The 19,307-nt window shown below is 39.0% G+C and overlaps 2 protein-coding genes across 12 annotated transcripts in view; one reads left to right on the forward strand and one right to left on the reverse strand.

The window, feature by feature from the left end:
• The window catches only part of CAMSAP2 (calmodulin regulated spectrin associated protein family member 2), an 87,377-nt gene extending 69,190 nt beyond the window's left edge, over nucleotides 1-18,187 (reverse strand). For 2 of the 4 annotated variants that reach the window (XM_065675244.1, XM_065675241.1), the window contains exons 1-2: nucleotides 17,211-18,187; nucleotides 5,819-6,078 (exon numbers count right to left, since the gene is read on the reverse strand). In XM_065675244.1, coding sequence (XP_065531316.1) covers nucleotides 5,819-6,078; nucleotides 17,211-17,349 — 399 coding nt within the window. In that variant the 5' untranslated portion in view covers nucleotides 17,350-18,187. The remainder of the gene's footprint in view (nucleotides 1-5,818; nucleotides 6,079-17,210) is intronic. The other 2 variants (XM_065675245.1, XM_065675242.1) reach the window with 1 other exon arrangement.
• Nucleotides 18,084-19,307, forward strand: part of DDX59 (DEAD-box helicase 59) — a 29,917-nt gene continuing 28,693 nt past the window's right edge. For 7 of the 8 annotated variants that reach the window (XM_065675256.1, XM_065675257.1, XM_065675259.1 and 4 more), the window contains exon 1: nucleotides 18,084-18,280. The gene's annotated coding sequence lies outside the window, so the exon portion shown is untranslated. The remainder of the gene's footprint in view (nucleotides 18,281-19,307) is intronic. The other variant, XM_065675262.1, reaches the window with a different exon arrangement.

Raw genomic sequence — 19,307 nt, forward strand, 5'->3', positions numbered from 1 at the left:
AAGAACAATCATATTTTGTTCATTTCCATGTAAGAATCCTTAGGGATACAAAACTGAAATGTCAGCCACATTGCTGGAACTCTGAATAAGGCCAGACTCCTACCTTGATTTCTTTAGTGAAATTAGTAATATAGGAAGGAAAAAAAAAAAAGTCAAGAAAATAAAAATTAAAGCTAGAGAAATATAAAAGGCTTTTGGTTTTCTTTTGTGTTCAGAGTTGCAAACATGAAAGCAATGGATAGGATCAATATTTTATCAGAGTTGCTGGGAAGAAGCAGCAAAGAAACCATACTTTGTGCTCCCTACAACATAACTTGGGTGTCAGTAGCTCTGCTACCTTCCGCATTAGCTGCTGCACTTGGTACACAACTTGAGCGGACAACATTCCATGAAAACCTGAAGGATGCTGCAGAGGACTTTGTGGTTACCTATGTCTTCCACAAATTCCTGAGACAGGTATCTACATGATCTTTTGGAATTAGCTTCTACCTTTATTTGCAGACAGTCCTTGTTAACCAGATTTCAAAATTTATGTTCTAAGAATAAATGGCTATTTTGTCCCACAAAAGATCTTTCTAATAAATAGTGGTCTTTAACTGCCATTTTCAGCTATTCATAGATGATGGTACTTATGAATAAAAGTAAGTATAGTGCCATATAATTGTGTATTTTTATTTCATCTGCAGTTTCTTTCAACTGGCTTGTAGAAACACAGAAGCGACTCAATTTGACTGCAGTCAAGCTAATCATTTACACATGCTGAAGAACGGCATAGGTAGTACATATTCAGAGGTCAGTTTCAGAAAACAGAATGGCCCAGCCTAAGACTTTCTTCAATCCCAGAAAAAAATACAGAAATAAAACAAACAATACTTACAACTGACACCAATAGCATGTATGTTTTGCACACACTAAATCCTAGACAAACATACCATAGAACCCATCAAGTCACTGCTGTTATTTACATGACACAGAGAAAAAGCATTTTCTAGATGCAAGACTAACATGATTAAAAACAAGCAGCTGGCAAAACAACATCCCCAGGCTATGAGTCAACACAAGCTGCATGAAACAAACTAATAGAACACTAAGTTATAAATTAAGATGGTAAGAGCAGAAAAAACTTTCTGAAGAGTTAGCAGTTACCATGGCCAAAACCAGTTACCACTCCCCTCACCTTGTGCGTGAGGGAGCTTGGTTTTCATGTTACTGTATCAAAGAGACGTTTGTGCAATGCTGATTGAAGTGTGATCTTATATCCAACTCAAAACCAGCAAAAACCACTGGATCATGGTTCCCAAGCAAATAAGAATCTTACAAAAAATGGGGGAAGAGATGAGTCTAGGAGCTGAGCAAAAAATACAGAACATCTAAAGAATACATTATCCCAGCCCCAAACCACAGCTGAATGGTTCTATACAGCACATTAGACTAAACTCAGGTTCTGTTTCATCACTATATTTGCTTATTGTATCAGCCTTTTGTAAAACATACCACTATGCAAGATGCTTCAATATCACAAGTCTGTTAATGTTAGGATGCAGAATATTAGAATTTAACTAACAAATTATGGTATCTATGGGCTTAAGTCAAATAACTGCAAATTCTTCTTACATGTCCTCATTAACAAGTGATTCACAATAGCACAGGAGCAGAAACTTGTTATAGCATGCCTAAAACAAAAAACAAAACAAAACAAAAAAAAACATACTTCAGGGCAGAAGTCACATCTTCTCTTTGTTCTACAAAATGTTTAGTACACGTTTTGTTGCTTTACAGAGTTAAAGGAATTCTACAGCATGAAAATGCAGAGGCTGCAGCATGTAGCTGCAAGCTAACTGGGTCCTTCATCAAGGAGAAATAATCCACTGATGAGAGACACTGTCATTTCAAATGAATACAGTCTGTCATAGACCAAAAGTCTGGACTGCAGCATGAGTTAACCACTCACTGTCTGCTATCTTATACAGAAAGAGACCCAGATGCCAACTCTGGGTACAAAATCAGTGTTATCAATCCTCCTTACTTTCATGTAAGTTTTGCTGGCTATGACCAGTTTAGCCACTAGTACTGCGGAACAAAAAAGCAAAACTGGTGCTAAGGTCCCAGGAATCACCTCTAGTCCCTCAAGGGATTCACTTCAGCCAGCTCTACTCTAGTCTAGCGAAATACATGCAGCCCACTTGCCAAGGTGTACAATGGAGATGCGACCCTAGATCCGGTCTTCCAGTCCACTGGCTGAAAGAAACAGTTTGTGGTTGCCAAGATGACTTTACAACACAAGCTAAAAGGGCAGTAACTGCGAGCAGTATGGAAATCTGCCTCAAATGCACACTTCTGACCACCACTAAAAAGTTAATACAGGCATGCCTAATTACAACTCAGTTATAGCCCACATTCACTAACTGCTACAGACAGAATTACTGCCAGACTTTCCCACAGAAGACATCTTCAAGTAAGAAGGTAATTTGCAGCTAAATGGATAAACAATTTGGATGACAGCACGGTACTTTTTATATTAAAATCACATACACATGAACTACATCTCAGAATTAGGGAGGTAGCAGTATTTCATCCTAACAGCTATCACGGACTTATTGCCGGGGTTTTGCTGGAACTTATTATGCCCTTCACATCTTGGCTGACAATTACAGAATCATATGCAGGATTTAGAAGTTCTGGTTTTGGGGATTTTGGTTTTTTATAGTACTATCACTAATCACTATACATGAGTGTAAATTGAAGGTAGCTGCTCAGCTGGTTGATGTTTTTCTACAGCAGTGTTTTTCCAAATCAGAGTTTGAATTTTAACAAAAGTTACACTTTCTGATTGTGTTATTCTTAGTCCAGCTTCTGTTTTTTTCCATACAAAGAAAAATTTAAAAGTATAGCATACTTTCATAGAGACAGTATTTATATACTTAGTAATCACTCATCTTTTTCTAGTCACTAAATTTTATGAACTGAATAAATAGTTTTACTCATATTTTTGCACCTTGCCTTTCAAACTTTTTCAGCATCAGGTAATTCCTTTTGTACTCCTGACCTGAAGTATAATTTTCATCAGAAAAATACGCTGGTGCTTGGTTCAACACCATTTCAATTCCAAGCTTTAGACTATTTCTGCCATGTTTAAAGTCTAAGCAGACCCAAGACCATATAATATTCAACCTGGAGAGCAGTAACATGGTATTTGGTTCTTTTGCTCCCCTACCAAAAATAAAGGCAGCAGGATGATCCTACCAACTAAGAAGACTTAATAAAATAAACACAGAATTAAGTTTTAATAGCTTGCAATACATGGAAAACAGAAATAAAGATAACACTGAATACTTCTGTAGAGTTATCACAAGATGCAATCTCTCAGGAACAGTTTCAATTGCAAAGTTTTTAAATCAGAAAAAGCCTAAAGCCTAACCTAGCTTTCAATTTTACCCATAAACCAAACATGAGACACGTGAACAATCCTAACAGAAGAAAGACTAAATCAAAACAGACTCTACATGGACTTCTGTATCCCTATGAAGGGGAGGTTTTAATAGAAGCTTTTGTTCCTGTTACCATCTGTTAATTTCGTGAAATTCCTCTTTCCTAATCCCATTCCACTGGAGTAAACTTATTTTTACATATATATATACCTATGTACGTATACACGCATACACACAAACACAAGAGTTTGCAGCTTCTCAAATTAGATACTAATGCAGCCAAATCAGTCATGACTAACAATGAAACTGTCATCTATTCCAAGCCCAGTGCATAAAGAAACACATCCATTTCCTGGACTTTTTTAAGACTTCAAAATATAAGATGCTCCCTAAAAAAGGTTGTTTTAGCTATCTAAGAAACAGAAAAGGCCAAGATTTAACATGTCTGCTTTAGTAAGTAGTCACACATGAAGTAAATCAACAATCAATAACCTGTAGTACAAGGAATTCTAAGTCCGTTGACCATATCTACACCCATTATAAAGCACAAGTAAAATTAATATCACTCCATACTCAAATCTCTTTCCATAGTTGGTTGTCATAATAAACTCACCCTTTTTTCAGCAATAGAAACACAGTACATCTCAGCAGATAATAGTTTCTATTACTAGAGGTGGTGTCCTCTAACAGCAGCATCTCTCCCCTATTCATGGGGAAGTCAGGCTAGCAAAGACAAAGACTACAATACTATTTTTCATTACATTATCCAAAATTACACTAAACACAGGTTCAACACCATCTGGCCTACTAGAGAAATGAATTAGTTAACTACATATGCAACCTTACTGTTATACTTTTTTAAAAAAGAAAAATCATTCCATGCTCTAAACCAGGATATACATTTTATTTTATAAGACTTGTAGAAACTGTGACAACATGGCGAAGTACGAAAACTTACAGGAAGGCATCAAGAGGACAAATTTTAAGACTCGCAATACCGCAACAGCCATATTTGAAATCCTTAGTTAACCTTACTAATCGTATAATAAGGAAAAAGGTTGAAACTTCCCAACTGAAATGTAGCTCTGCTGCTAGGAACTTGCACAGGGATGTGAGCATGGCATGACAAACGAAAACTTTTGGGCTCAGACTATTAGTACTGAGACTACAGTTTCACTGCCATTCCTTTGGTAGCAATTGTTTTAGACATGGCTGCTCTTCTGCCCAAGCCAGTTGTGTTTCCACTCCAGTATTCCCTCCCATTGCCACAGCCCAGCTGCTTGTGAACTAACTCAACAGCATCAGTCATCTGTTGCTGGTACTAGAGCACAGACAGATGACCTGGGCAGAGCAGGAATCTGGTGATGTCAATCTGCTACAACACTGATACTTGAATAACTACTTACTGTACTATACCTAAACAACCGGGCAAGAAAAGACACAAACACCTGCTTCAAGCACAGAGGAAATACAAAATTGCTACAGAAATGCATTTTAAGCAACATTAATTATTGAATTAAAAAGCAGAAAACCAAACTAGAGAATACTGACGTATTTTTCTCAACTGACAACTCTGAAAGCAATGCCGCTTACAACTACTCTAGAAAGGGATCAAATAGGAAAACACTTCATGTTTATATATTTTCTATATAAAACACAAAACAATAAAAAGGCAAAAAAAAATAAATACTTCAAACACAACTGAATATTATTCCATCATACTGTTATTTCATAAACAATCACATGTAGCCATCCTTTTTACAGATTTTTTTTTAACTCATCTCTAAGCAAAGAAGAAAATCCATCACTTAGGAGCTTAATGACAAATCATTCATCTGTAGAACTAAAGTTTAAATTAACAGCTGTATAAAGCAAAGACATATTATTTAGTCCCCATGAAAGAATATACTGTTGTTATGTGTTTTACATTGACTTTATATCTAACTGATGACTACTGAAAGTTATTAATGTTATTGACTTGCCTATGTCATTAAAACCTTTTTTTTTTTCAATTGTAACCAAAGATGCCCATAAGAAACAAAAACCCCCAAACTGTTTTCTAACCACTTTTCCGACACAAATGTTCAGTGACAGTCATTTCTGTACAACTGAAATCAAAGTGATTGCCACTGCTATATTTAAAAATGTAACACTTAAACAGAATGATAGGTGTTTTCAAGCATTAGCACAGAGGAAATACACCTGCACTGAAAAGTATAAGGAGATAGAAAAACAAACCAAAACAATCATAACCCTGCCAGTAATAAATCATATTTAACTCTTGAGAAAAATTCTTCAACATAATGATGTGGGTTAAAAGACAGATACATAGCTTTTGGGAGTACAAACAAGAACAGAAGAAATATAACATACAAGTTTTAATCACTCACCATCTGAATTGGTTTTTTGTGAAGATCTCGTTCAGTCACCAACTTTTCTTGGTCAGTAACATAAAGGCCTTTTTGTGCCAGGGCTTGAATAACAGCATCATGACCTAGAAGTGGTTTTGCAGCATCACTCTTGAGAATAAGGCTACCAGCACGACAGTAGAGTTCTGCAGACAGCAGCAAGTTAACAACAGGTGGTTTAATGTGCTCCTGGTCATACTGGTCTGTGTAAAATGGTTCTCGTAGTTCTTGTGGAACATTTTCTACAAAGAAAAGATACAGTATTAGGCTTTTTTTATATGTATGAACTCAAACTTATGTTAAAGAAAGCATAGTCAAGGGAAGGCCAAAGTCACTGTCAGTGATCACAATATTAAAACGCTAAGGAAAATTGCATACAAAGGTAGCATTTGAGCTACAAATAGGAACTTAAAAATTCAAGACCAATTCCACACTGCAAAGGCCACACTAGAAAGCCAACCTGTGGTTACAGCATCATTACTTGAAAATGTTCTGGCTTCTCCAAATACATGCTGAAACAGTTTCATTTCCTTTGGCAAAACATTACATAGTCAGACATACAAAGGCAGAACAACACCCATTTATATACAACCCCCTGTCTCTATTATGAAAATAGAATCGACTTTGAACGTTATATTTTAGCACAGATTAATTTGAGATAAAAAGGGCACCTTCCACCCAGCATCCTTCTAGGTTTCACGTATTCAAGAGAAATTTGATTACTATATTATCTTTGTCAAAGGTCATGCGTCACAGACTGATAACAATCCAGCAGCTCAAAATAATGGGGAAAGTAAAAAAATATTATCAGCTTCCTTCTGAAAAATACTGAAATATTATTTGCCCATTTGTGTAACTGACTTCCCTTAGAACAGTGGCTTTCCTTTTTCAGGGAAGTGGCTTAGCTCCCACAGAAAGGTATGCAAGATTCTGTGAAGTTTATGCTGAGATTTTAACCCCCAAATTAGCATTCCAAGACAACCTATCATTTTTTCCAAATACTGTATATAACACAATACAGGCAGACTGTATTTATAGTTGCCTGACATAAAAATAACAGTTATGAATTAATTCTGTATGGTACTAGATCAAATTAAATTAAATCACCAGAGAAGTGGAAAGTAACTTCGACATGCTTTCACACTTCACCTTTCTTGACACAGATACTGCAAGATGCTCCATTTTCCCTGCATAAGAATTTCACTCTCCACTGTTGTCAAATTAGTTAAGCCAGCAGCATTTATGAAGTAAAGACCATGTGATTCTTTTCCTGAGCCCAAATGGAAAAGTCTATTTAATTGCTACAAGGGAAAAAACAAACAAAAAACAAACAAAAAAAAGGTTTAGGAAAATAGTTATGCAACTCTAGGTACCTATCCCCTTAGCCTTCATTTGGATAGATGGTTAGAGACAAGGTTTGAAACAGAGGGTGGAGTAAACAGCCTAATAAAGGTGGAGCAGGAGAGAGAGAAGAAACAGAACATGCCATCAAAAGATAATGACAGATTATCTTCTTCCTCATACATATTCTATTGCAGTTTGTGTGCTTCCATTATAGGCTTTGGAATAAAGAGCTAGATGCCTTCTAGCCATGAAAGGAAAAGATATACATTATAGAACGCAGAAAGGGAAAGAAATAAGACATTTAAGAAAGTATGTGTTAAGAAGGATGGTAAAAAAAGATATCGCTTCTTATTTGCTAATTCAGAATATCAATGGGAAGAGAGGTATTATTTATAATTCGCTTAAACCAGAAGCCTAAATTGGGCTAGAAACTTGACAGCTCTGTTTCAGAATGCATATCAAAAACACACTGTCAGCAAAATTACATTGCCCTTTACGATACAAGCCTAATGCCTAACAACATGACTTTTTCCCAATAATAAAACTACTAACAGAAAAACCCACACCAGTGTCAGGCAATGATATGGCCATATTCTCTTGCCACTTCCCAGCCTCACTTATTGGCTCTAGAGGACCTACAGTCATCCAAGACTAGAAAAGGCACTTATAATTCAAGAACTCCATGAGCTGCTAGCTGCCTGTTTCCCTAGGTATTATTTCCATCTACCACAATTCTACCCATCCTTCTTGCTTTCCCTTGTTTGTCCATATGTTGTCTATTTCATTATTAAGCTTATTATTTCTGAAGTCCCTCATGATCCACCTCCATCTTGGAATCAGGAGCTCATTCCTCATATAACTTTATCCTCTCTAATTCCAAATGCCAACTTTAAAAGCATCTTCATGCTACCTCCTCAAGCTAGAAAGCATTAGAATTTATTTTTATGTCACACAATGCACAGCCAGCACATTTTGCCTTCTTTGAAACACACCCACCCACCATTTTTTAATCACATCGGAAGTTAGACGGAATGGAGGGCAACAGGGAGGAAGATTAAAGCCATCAGTAATTTCTTAGAAGACCTAAAAGAGCCTAAATGACAATGACAGGTTTCAAGTTTGAAAATTTGAGCCAGAAAATAAGACTAAAGACAGGAAATAACTCATCACCTGTTAATGAGTAATTTCTGATCTTCACTATCACTGAAACAGACCTTAAAGAGATAAGACAACATGCAGTGAATGCATTTATCATGAATATATGCTATTACTGGGGTTTAGTAATGAAAAAACCCTCAACACACTAAAAAACCCCGAAACCAAACAAGACGATAACTATCCAGAGCAAGCAGAATTATTTGTGAAGGGTATTTCAGCTTCTGAAAAGTACAGCAACAGCAAAGTGAGATGTATGCCTTTTTTTTTTTTTTTTCACTTCACTGGTGTTCACTAAAACAAATCTAGAATAGAAACTTCCTGATGTGCATAAAAATAAAACAAGAAAAATTTATTAGAGAATCAGAATAGAGAAACAAGGGGCTAGGAAGATCAACTGTGACTACAAACACACTGAATTTCTAAAAAGAAAACGTGAAAGCACATAAAATCCCTGCTGCAACAAGATCACAAGTCTTCACAAAATCTCCTGTCACAACTCCCTTTGCACAGACAGAAGCACCTGTACCTTTCCACATTTATAACATGTATCAAACTGCTTGGTATCAGAATAGATCTTGACAGAAGAGTCAAACTGTGTTCTCATCTTCGTTACAGTTTAAAAGGAAAAAAAAAAACCCAACAAAACAAAAACAAGCACAGCAGCTAGACATGGATGAAACTCTTCCCGCTACTGATCTCAAACTAACTAGCCTTCCAAAGCTGGGATGTGTTGCCTCTCTAGTCCTGTGGAGAAGAATTTCAAGGCTATGTCCAGTTTGCAGCAGATTACCAGAACAACTAACAGGGTCAAAAGCCTTTATTGAAAATTCTGGCAGGACTGGAGATTGTTAAATAGTTCTGCTAGGCAGAGAATAATTTTATCTCTAATTCCCAAGATACGCAATTTATCAACCCCTTTCCTTCACCCATCTGACAAGCATCTTTTAAGATTAAACTTACTGTCAATGAACAGTTTTGAAATAAATACCTTGTTGCACATCCTGCCATAAACTGCCATTTGGCCTTGAAATTTGTGGCAAAGCATAGGATTATGCCAGGGAGATATATCAAGGACACGGAGTTCAGGGAGTCGAGCACATTTTAATACAGATGAGACCAGGGGAAGTGGGTCTATTTCTGCTGGAGAGGCACTGGGAGGATCTCTTCCAGCACTGAATGGGCAGGTTTTAGAAACCGACTTGAACTGTGAAGTGACACAAGACAGTGGCCACACGCTGCCACAAGGAAAATTTCAACTGGATAAAACTAAAAACAGTTCCTCACCACAAGAACAGCAGAGCACAGACACAGGGTGCCTGAGGACCCAGCTGTGAAACCACCATCCACGAGGACTTTCTACGCTTGAGTGGACAAGACCCTGAGAAACCTCTTCTAATTCTGAAACCTGCTCTTCTTGGAGCAGGAGGTTAAACTGGACAATCTCCAGAGACTGCTTTTACCCTATTTTTCTTATCTAAAATTGTCAACAGGACCACAGGTTTCAATTTTGGAAAACTTTTTGGGGTAGGCACTTAAGAAAAAGTAGTTTGACACTGAATTTCACATAGAACTGTGGAAGAGAAGAAATTAAGCTATGTACAGGTTCAACACACTGGAAAAAGAAAAAAAGGAAGTACCACATTAGCCCAAAACTTAAATGTAAATTTAATAATCAGGCTAACTTTAAATGAGTCTTCAACACATGCTCAGGTAATTTTTCCATATATTACAATGGACTGAAATGTTCTGCATATGCTCTCTTTAGAGAAGAAAAAGCTTTAATGCAAACAAGGGATTATTATTTCTCCCCACCATGAAATTGAATTGTAAATTAACTTTCCATTTAGACAGACATTTTTTAATGGAAGGAATATTCTAAAAATAATTCATGGCTACCACCCTGAATTTACCTTTAAAACCTGTTTTATAAACAAAATTCTCTGCTCAGTTCAGTGTGAATTATTCATAGAATCATAGAATAGTTAGGGTTGGAAAGGACCTCAAGATCATCTAGTTCCAACCCCTCTGCCATGGGCAGGGACACCTTATACTAAACCATCCCATCCAAGGCTTCATCTAACCTGGCCTTGAACACTGGTTTCCTTGATGAACACCGGTTATTCCTTGGAGGACAGTCTGAATTCCTCTTTTGGAAAAATTTCTTTTATTAGTATGAAAAGTCTACACTTTCTTTAAAAATAAACCGTTTTTTCATAAAGTTTCCACACATGAAAACAATCTTTTGAGTTACATGACTATCGAGTTTTTCAAATTTACAAGACTGAAACCTTCTGAGTTTATGAATGCTTGCATTAAGGAGGTCCAAAAGTTTAGAAGTCTTTGTCAACAAGGTCTCTTTTTTTTTTTTCTTTTTTTAATCCTGAGGATAACATAATCAAGTTAAAATGTTTCACTATGGGCTAATTAAAATATAGATCATTCCTGAGAGCCACAAGGCCACATTAAGCCTCAGCCTAGAAACCTTCAATCTTTACAGGTTACTGACGTCAATCAACAAAGACATTAAGGAAAAAAATTGTGCAAGACTGAGACTTAACACAGAATTATTTTATGAAAATTCTGACTAATACCTTTAATCACTTCCTAGTGCAAACTAGTTGAAGAATTTATGCCAAATCTTAATGGACTCAATTACTTGACAACTTTCTGCAAGGCAGGAAAGGTATTCTTTTGCCATATGGTAACAGTGTTAAGTTACTTCATTCAGACTCCTACTTTGCAACAAGAATTCTGGTGCCCCATTTGCCAATTGGGCACAAGAAAGCACGGCTTTGCACAGAAGGCAAGAGTCCAAAGACTAAGAACAGGTCAGAGAAGCATGATTTATATTATTTTGCTTCTGATGATTTTTTGTAGTTGCCTTAGTAGAAGAGGGAGACATTTCAATTTTCTGTTTTACGTTGAAGCTACCTTCAATGGCGCTGATGAGTACTCCAGTTCTAAGTTTTACATCAGGTTAGTAACCAATGAAGCAAGCTGATGCTACCAAAAAGAGAAATCATGAAACAAGACTTTGAATCAGGAAGTGGAAAACAAAATTAGACAGTTCATATAAAAGGAATTTTTACTTTTTGGTTTGCTGAATCAGTTTGCCACTTACATAGCTCTTGGCTAGCATGCAGTAAGCGTAGTTCTGCCTATGGGCAAGTGTCTAAATGGTAAACCTCTATAAATTTATGGCAGGCAATTTCAGTATCACAACTCTTAACTCTGTTCAGCTAACTAAAATGAGCATGTGAGATTCTTAGATTTAACATCACAGAAGTACTACGAATGAACAGACCCTACCCTCTTGCCTCCGAATGCCAAAAAAAATTAACCACTACCCACTGCTTTGACAGCAGTTTTGCACTTATAAGGGATTTCTGATGAAAAGCAAACAAACCAACAAACACAAAAAACAAAAATCACAAAACATCCAAGGAAAAAACATGCACAGGCACTCTGTTCATAGCCCACCCAGACTTCAGTTATTTCTTTGAATGCAGAGAATCACATAAGAAATGCTCTACAGAGTCACACTAACCATCGACCCCATCAAGTATTCTGTCTTCAGTAACACAACAGGAAGTGCTACTCGCAAAGCATAAAAAATTTCACTGGCAGAGGCATTTCCTATTAAAATGGGAAAGTTTAACATCTACTGTACTGAGGCCTACATATTGATATATGTTTTGATAAACAAAAGAATGACTTAGAATTCACCCTGGCAATAAAGAGATCAATTTGTATAGCATTAATACCTTCAGAACTTATTTTTGAGAAAGCCAAGACATTTCAATTCTGTAGCAAAATAAATTTACCACCTGAACCAGTAATTATGTATTCTCCAAGGGGGAGGGGGAAATGTGTGTGCATGTGTAAGAAGGACTTACCCTATCTTTTGAATGCCTTGGAAGTTTTCAACCCCAGCCCCATTTTCCAGAATAATCAGAAAAAATACTCAAGAACCCTGTGTTTATATGCAGTGACTACAACCTCAGATGGCTCTCAAACCTAACAGTTCCAAAAGCTCATACAATTTCATTTATTTACTTTTAAAAAGTGATCCACAGTCAAACCATGTTTTGAATGTGTCCTACAGAAAGGAATAATATGATCAACTTTTAAGTACACCATCTCAGGAGATTATTAGTCCAACCAATTTATTTTAGCAGGATTGACCGAAGTACCAATTTGCAAGCACTTAATTTCAAGAGATGATATAAAAGAAAACTATTAAAGCAATATTGCCTCACAAGATTCCCAAAAATTTGCTTCTGTACTTCCAGCTTTTATACATTTTTGTGCTAGTTGCCAAACTGCATAAAAGTAAAGAGATTTGGTCTGCTAGGAAAAGATTCAAAGATGCTCTGGCCTGCAAAAGGCAACATAAGAAACAAGACTATTTCGTTAAAAATTGTTGCCAGTAGAACCATGAAGGGAAGAAATTAACATTATGTATCTGACAGAAACATCTGCAAACAGCAATAAGTAGCTGCATATGAATTCTGAAAATATTAACTAACACTAGAAACCTATTTTTAAGTTTCTTGAGGAATGTTTCATTAAAGATGATACAATTTGTAATCAATAGCTTCAGACATCTATAAAGGATAAATTTAATGTTAAAAGGTGGATGGGCTATTTTATTTTGACTGCAGAAAACACAGCAAAGTTAAGCACAAGCATTCACATTTGTGCAGCTTTTATTTAGTTTACTGCTGTCAAAAATACTTCATGCAAAACCAGTGAAATTTATTACTGTAGCAGGATAATATGTTGTATAAACAGTAGAACAGCAACAGATTTAACTTGAGTTTAAAATTACTCCCATAATTTTCTGAGAATCATACATGTCACACAGTCTTAACTCAGTAACTAAAAATTGGATGCAAACCTGCCTGAAAAACAATTTTCCAAGAGTACTCAGATATCCCCTATCAAGCAGGAAGAATATGTACATCAAGGTTCAAAAATTAGTACCTTCATCTGTACTGAGGTGCTAGAGAAGCAATTCCAAGCTACAATGGGACTGAAAGCATTTTCCAGGATATAAAGTTTTAATTCAAGATGATTTTGTTAAGTGGTAGAAGTGGTTTGAAAATAGGATGCGGTTATATAAGTATAGCTGCAAAGCAGGAACCTACAACTGTACAATTACAAGATGGGAACAACTGAGTAGGCAGCAGTTCTGCAGAGAAAGATATGGAGCTACAGTGAATCACAGACTGAATGAGTCAACAGTTCTAGGCTGATGCAAAAGTGACAAACATTATATTCTAGTGAATAAATGAGAGTATTACAGGTTGGAAAGATGAAGTAATTTTTCAAATCTACCCTGTACTGATAAGAGTTTAGCTTGCCCATTAGCTCTAGATTTAAGCACAGAATTCATGTAAAACCTACCACAGAAAAAATACAGGCAAAAAACCAACCAAACAAAAAATAACAAACAAAACCAAAACACCCAAAAAGAGCCCAAAAAAACCTTGACTTAAAAAAATGAAGCAGAGAAAAAAAAAAAAAAAAGCCTGTTTTGTCTAAGCAGCAGAACAAAGAGAAGACACTTTTTTTATTATGTGAAAGAGGTCTTAAACAGGTAAGATACCCACCAGGGAATAGGATATATCCACCAGGAATAGGATAACTAATCATTTACAGTGTAGCAAAAAACATCAAGACTGTTCTAACATCTCGAGGTAAATAAGGATTCAAATTATCTAGCAGACATACTGAGGAATCTCTGTAATTAGAGATTTTCAAAAACCGGGCTAAACAAACATCTGTCAGGAAAGATGTATATTTAGCTCAGTATGTTTAGAATGATGGATGGATAACATGCTTTCCAGCCACTTTTTGAGAAAACAGAAACTTCACACTACAAAATAATGAAATCTACATCCATTGTTTTAGGAATACAAAGGACAGAGTAACACAACGTCAGGACCTTTTTTAAATTATTCCTATGAATTAAGTCCCATTATACTTTTAAGCTGAAGCATAAAGTACAGTTCAACAATCTCTCTGAAAAGCAGTTTTTCCATACTGAAATGGTTAACTCCCAGCACTGGAAGTTAATGCTGCAATTTAGTGTTTGCCATTTTAATTTCTAACGTCAAACATTCCCCCTTTCATACCTGCAGCAAAACATGAAAGCACAAAATCCTACACTCCCTCTTAAATATTAATGTTGTGTTCAATTGGCATTTCTTAAAAAATAATAATACAAGATGCCTTTGACAACTGTTAGAATACCCTTACTCTCTTAAGAGACCTTAGTTATAAGACAACTTGCTTTGACTTGCCTGTGTTGTAAACCAGAGTCTACTCTTGCAGCTTCACTGAGGATGACAACAACATGCAATTGGTGTCTCAGTTTTTGGACACAGAGACATCAACTAACCACAAAAAGTCACTATAAAATGTTAACAAACAGTACTTATATAAAAATCTTCTTTTTCCCCTAGAAAAATTCTCTTCACAACACCTAACAGAGCTGTAGCCACAATTTTGATCGTATTTAACTTTGCTTTTAAGAATGTGAAATATGTCCACGGAAAAATATGCCCATTTGATATACAGATATAAAGATTTAGGGTTTTTTTCAGTGAATACATGATTGCAACAACTCGGATTTTTCATTAATCAAAATGAATGGCATTAATTTATTTCAACGAGGGTGGGGAAAAAAATCCTTCGCTTCACCAGCCCACTTTAAGAATTCCAACATTTCAGGGATAAAAAAAGAAATAAAATGCAGCACCCATAAACACACTAATCATCCTATCCATTTCCTCTGTACAAATGTATATCACAACAGGGATAAGACACGGCTGAGGTTCTGATCTATTCCGAAGAACTAAAATAATGTAACAACCCCAGGCTTCCTTTTTGGAAAAGGTGAAGGTCAGTTCTCCTGTTTCGCTCCAACTATAAAGGAACCATTTGTATTGCAGACATGCAGCTCTTTTATACTGTCTTTCCTGACTTGAGCCACAGAGTCTTCTTTGAGGCTACTACTGACATTAACCTAGTGGAAGAACTGTGAGATCAGAAATACTACAATTGTGTGTTTACCCCTCTTCCTACTATTACATTATGGCAGTATTTAGAGGGCAGATGGAGCTATTATCTCCTCTGATCATGTTTCATTTGTGAATCTCAGAACAACCATGGTAATGAAAAGAAAGACTAAGGGAATTTGTTTTGGATCACACTTTCTATATAAAGTAGGAATAAAGTACCCTTCAAGTTGTTTTACACATCCAATAGAAACTCAACCAATACAAACAAAGACATTACAACCAAAGGCCAACAATCTGTAAGACTCCAGTAGAAAACACTTTCCAGTTTAGAATGCTGGGTTATATAATGGCATAACACTGTACACCCAGAAACCCATGAGTATATACAACCAAGCTACCGAAAAAGATAGCTACATAAAAAGATCTCTGAAAATGCTGAATCAAGGTCTTCCAAGAATTTTCACTACTACGATTTTATCTCTTATGTCTGCATAGCCAATAAAAGCACACATAAAAATATTATATACTTGCCCAGATTTCACAAAAGAAAGTAAACAGAGTTAATTGACAAATTTTTATATGCAAACAGTATTTTGTTCCTTTTCTTCTTTCTGAAGTGACAAACACTATTTCCATAGCTACTGACATTACTGAAATTTCACTAAGTTCAACCACTTTGAAAGCAGCTTTTGGGAAGCATCGTGTAAAATATAAACAGCTCCCTAAGGCATCATAAAGGTACACCTTTAATCCCATTCAAATGCATAACAATACTCTGGCCCTAAACAAATGCAAAAGGTGCAAAATTCCAGAAAAAGGAACCTTTTTTCTTACTCTATAAAGAATAGGGATAAAAATATTGACTGTTACTTTGTAATTCAATTTCTAAGAAAAATCCTATTTTAAACCTACAGAGCATCAAGTGATATACATCAAGTGATACACTACAGCTATATTCAAACAAAAGCAAGAAACAAACAAAAAAACACAGACAAAATAAAATAAAAACCCCCACAAAAAAAACAACAAAAAAACCCAACCAAACAAAGCCACAGCTTGGTAAATTTTCAAAATCCTTCCCTCAGAAGACTTCTGTAAGTCTGGTGTATTCCTCAAGGCCCAACAATATTTCAGGCACAGAATAATAGGTTTGGTATTCCTCAAGGCCCAGGTTTTCAAAGACAGAGCAGTGATGCTTTTCGGAGGCATTATAATCAATTCCATTTAGGCTTGCAGACAGGGAGAGCCTTATGTATTGTGCAAGCCAAAACCTGGCATTAAACGCTCTTTTTTCATGAAACCCTTCTTACTGCTTAACCACTCAAATAGCTACAGGCTACTGTCACACATGTCAAAACAGCACACTTCTATTTCCATTGCTAGCCCCCAATTCAGCTCTTAAAGCAACATTAGAAAAATTATCGAAACAACAAACACGGATTACATGGCTGTTTAAGGCTTTTTTGCATTCTAGAAGTGTGACCCGGGGAATAAATAAAACACCATTTACAGAGCTTGAGTCCTCAAATAGAACTGCAGTAACTGCAATACACAAAAATTACTTGCCAACAGAAACTGTGGTTTTCCAAAAAGACTACAGGTAATTAAAACACACACACACACACACACAAAAAAAGAAAAAAAGGCAAAATTAAAAGCACACTAAAAACCCCCACAAGGTATAAAGGGAACTAAAGATTAAGGAATAGACCAAAGCAATTTCCTACGCACCTCCTACCCCCCTTTCTCAGCTCCCCAGGGGAGGACTCGCACGTCCTCAAGAGCGAAGCAACCAAGCAGGAATCAGCATCAAAGAAATGGAAGAAGAAGAAGACGCCACCTACCTGTCCCAAAGGCTTTGGCCACTAGCCAGGCGAGATTACAGGCGATTTTCGCTCGAGAGAAATCATAATGGTCAAAAGGTTTGATGGCAGGAACAATGAAAGTCTTCCTCATCTCCTTGGCGTCTACGGCATCCCCCATCTTCTCACAGGACCCCTGACAATTGGGACCTTACATGGTTCTTCCTCCGCCTCCTCCCGCGGCCGGGAGAGACGCCTGTAAATACGCCGACAGCAGCTGAGGCCAGCGCTGAACCCAGCTGTCCGTAAAGGGCTAACGCCGCCTCCCGCCTTCCTCCGCACAGGAATGTAGCAGAGCCCGAGTGTCCTCTTCTTCTTCTTCCTCCTCCTCCTCCTCGCTCTTTGTCTCAATTCACTCACGCCGCCCCCCACCCTCCGAAAAACGGCCCCCGGCGGTCCCGGCCACCGCTTCCCTGGGGATACCCTCCGGCCAGAGCTGGGCTCCCCAGGCCGCCGCCAGCCCCTCGGCGCAGGTCCGGAGCCGCTAGCAAGGCCCCCGCAGCCGCAGCAGGCCGTGATACGGCCCTACGCGGCCCCGGCAGGGACGCCGAGATGTCAAAACGCCGGGGACCAGCCCCAAACCGCTGCACAGCCCACCGCGCCACGTCTCAGCAGCGGCCCGCAGCGCGACAGGAGCGGTGCCGGGCCCCCCTTACCGCTGCCCCGCTCCCGGGCGCTGCCCCGCCGCCCCTCAGCGCGGGGACGCGCTCCCGTCAGCCGCCGCCGCTGCGGGTCTCCACCCGCGGCTGCCGCACTGGATGGGCGAGAAGCGGCTGCGCATGCGCTAACGCCACGGCCTCCCAGTTCGGGCGCCAGGGGCAGGGGCGGAGCTGCGTGGGGCGGAGCGGAGTGGGCCGCCCTCCGCCGCCCGGCGGTCACATGGCGCCCCTACCGCACCGCGGGGTTCGTGGCGCCGGGCCGCGTGTTGGCTTCGGGCAAGGTGGGCATTGCCTCCGGTCTGGGGGCTCTCGGGCGGGCGGAGCCCAGCCCAGCCCAGCCCAGCTCAGCCCAGCCCAGCTCAGCAGGAGGGAGAGGCGGAGTGTTTCCCGCCGGTAAGGGAGCGCCCGGCTGTGGGGAGAAGGGCGGTGTCCCGCGGGCGTGCGGCCCGCCCGCTGCCGGCGTCGCCGCTTCGCACCGCGGGGCCAGGCGGGCCTTCCCGCGCGCGGCCGCTGGCTCCTGGTGGTGCTCTTGAGGGAAGGTCGGGACCAGCCCCAGCGCTGCGAGCCAGCGGGGCTGAGGAGCCGCGGCCGCCTCTGTGCGCCGGGCCGGGCCGGGCCGCGGCGGCGGGCTTGTCGTCCCTCTTGATGAATTGGTCCCTCCTCTTTTAAATTGCGTCTATATATAACTTCTCGAATGCTCGGGTAGAAAAATGACAGAGCCTTAAAATGGTTCAGGGCCTGCTCACGTAATAACCGTAATTACAGGCAGTGGTAACAATTAGCTCTAGAGACCATCGGCTGCCTCACTCACCTGTACCTGGGCTGGTTTTGGAAATGCGTGAAATCACTTTAACAGCAGCCTGTGTGGAAATATTAGTCACAGTAGGAACTAGTACCTGGGTGATTAATGACTTGCATTTGTTGGGATGAGTTGGCTCGGAGGTGCGGGTCTGTGGGTGTGGCAGTCTTGGTGGCAACCCCTGATGGGGAGGCCCTGCATGGCCACTGTGTAACTGGGTGACCCATAGTGCCAGGGGGCAATAAATTTGTGCTTTTTGGCAACAAATAGTTATTAGGTTGGTGTAATGTAGAAATGTGCCCTCCTTCCCTGCCAGCCTGGGTGCTCCAGTAAGCTGTGGTGACGCAGTTAAGGAACCTGATCTGGACACGTCTTGGGTCACTGAAGGACCACTTCTGACTTACATCAGGACAGCTAACCTGCCTTTAGGGTGGGTTTTTTTGTTGGTTCCCCTCCCCTTCTTATGGTAAATTGTGTCTTCCCACTGATGCAGTCTGAGGTGGGTTTGATTTTGATTTGGTTTATGTTGGGTTGGTTTTTTTTCCAGCCCCACTGAGTCTGGAAAAGAATATTTAGTCAGAGTCTTAGCATTGTACTGTAAGGTTTCAAACAGTATCCAGG

Source organism: Lathamus discolor, chromosome 3, assembly GCF_037157495.1.
Source record: "Lathamus discolor isolate bLatDis1 chromosome 3, bLatDis1.hap1, whole genome shotgun sequence".
NCBI classification, from domain to species: domain Eukaryota; kingdom Metazoa; phylum Chordata; class Aves; order Psittaciformes; family Psittacidae; genus Lathamus; species Lathamus discolor.